General features: G+C 64.2%; 2 protein-coding genes across 3 annotated transcripts in view; one reads left to right on the top strand and one right to left on the bottom strand.

Annotated features, from left to right (window-relative positions):
* Positions 1–80, bottom strand: part of SPSB3 (splA/ryanodine receptor domain and SOCS box containing 3) — a 7848-nt gene extending 7768 nt beyond the window's left edge. The window contains exon 1 of one of the 2 annotated variants that reach the window (XM_009639842.2): positions 12–80. Coding sequence is in view for 1 of the 2 variants with exons in the window: in XM_035895515.1 (XP_035751408.1) it covers positions 8–29 (22 nt within the window). In the remaining variant the exon portion in view is untranslated. Of the gene's footprint in view, positions 1–7 lie in introns of both variants that reach the window. The other variant, XM_035895515.1, reaches the window with a different exon arrangement.
* Positions 1–385, top strand: part of NUBP2 (nucleotide binding protein 2) — an 8943-nt gene that overhangs the window by 3830 nt on the left and 4728 nt on the right. The window lies entirely within an intron of this gene.

Genomic DNA, 385 nt, shown 5'->3' with positions numbered 1-385 from the left:
CTCTGACCTACTTTCCCCTCCCAGGACATAAACAATCCTCTCTCGACACCGCCCCTCAGCCGCCCATTGGCTACGTTCGCGCCGCTCTCCTTCACCACTGGCTGAACGCCCCGTCGCTCACTGCTGAAGGAAAAGGGAGGGGGAGGTGCCTGAGGGGAGCTCGGCACTACTGGGTGCGCCGTACGTCAATCCTCGAGGAGCCGCGCTATTGGGCGGCCGTTGCGGAGAGCCACGGAGCTTTGCGGAGGGAAAGCACCAAGTCCATTGGCTGGTGGAGGGGGAGACAGCAGGTTGGATTGGCTAAAAAGCCTGAGGAGGCGGGCTCTCACTGAGCGTGCGGCTCACGATTGGGAGCGGTGCCTGCCAGGCTGCGGGGGCGGGGCTT

The sequence above is a fragment of the Egretta garzetta genome, unplaced genomic scaffold (assembly GCF_000687185.1).
Source record: "Egretta garzetta isolate BGI_Z169 unplaced genomic scaffold, ASM68718v1 scaffold140, whole genome shotgun sequence".
In the NCBI taxonomy this organism is placed as follows: domain Eukaryota; kingdom Metazoa; phylum Chordata; class Aves; order Pelecaniformes; family Ardeidae; genus Egretta; species Egretta garzetta.
Note: the sequence above shows the minus strand (reverse complement) of the source record. Positions and strands in the feature narration are given on the sequence as shown.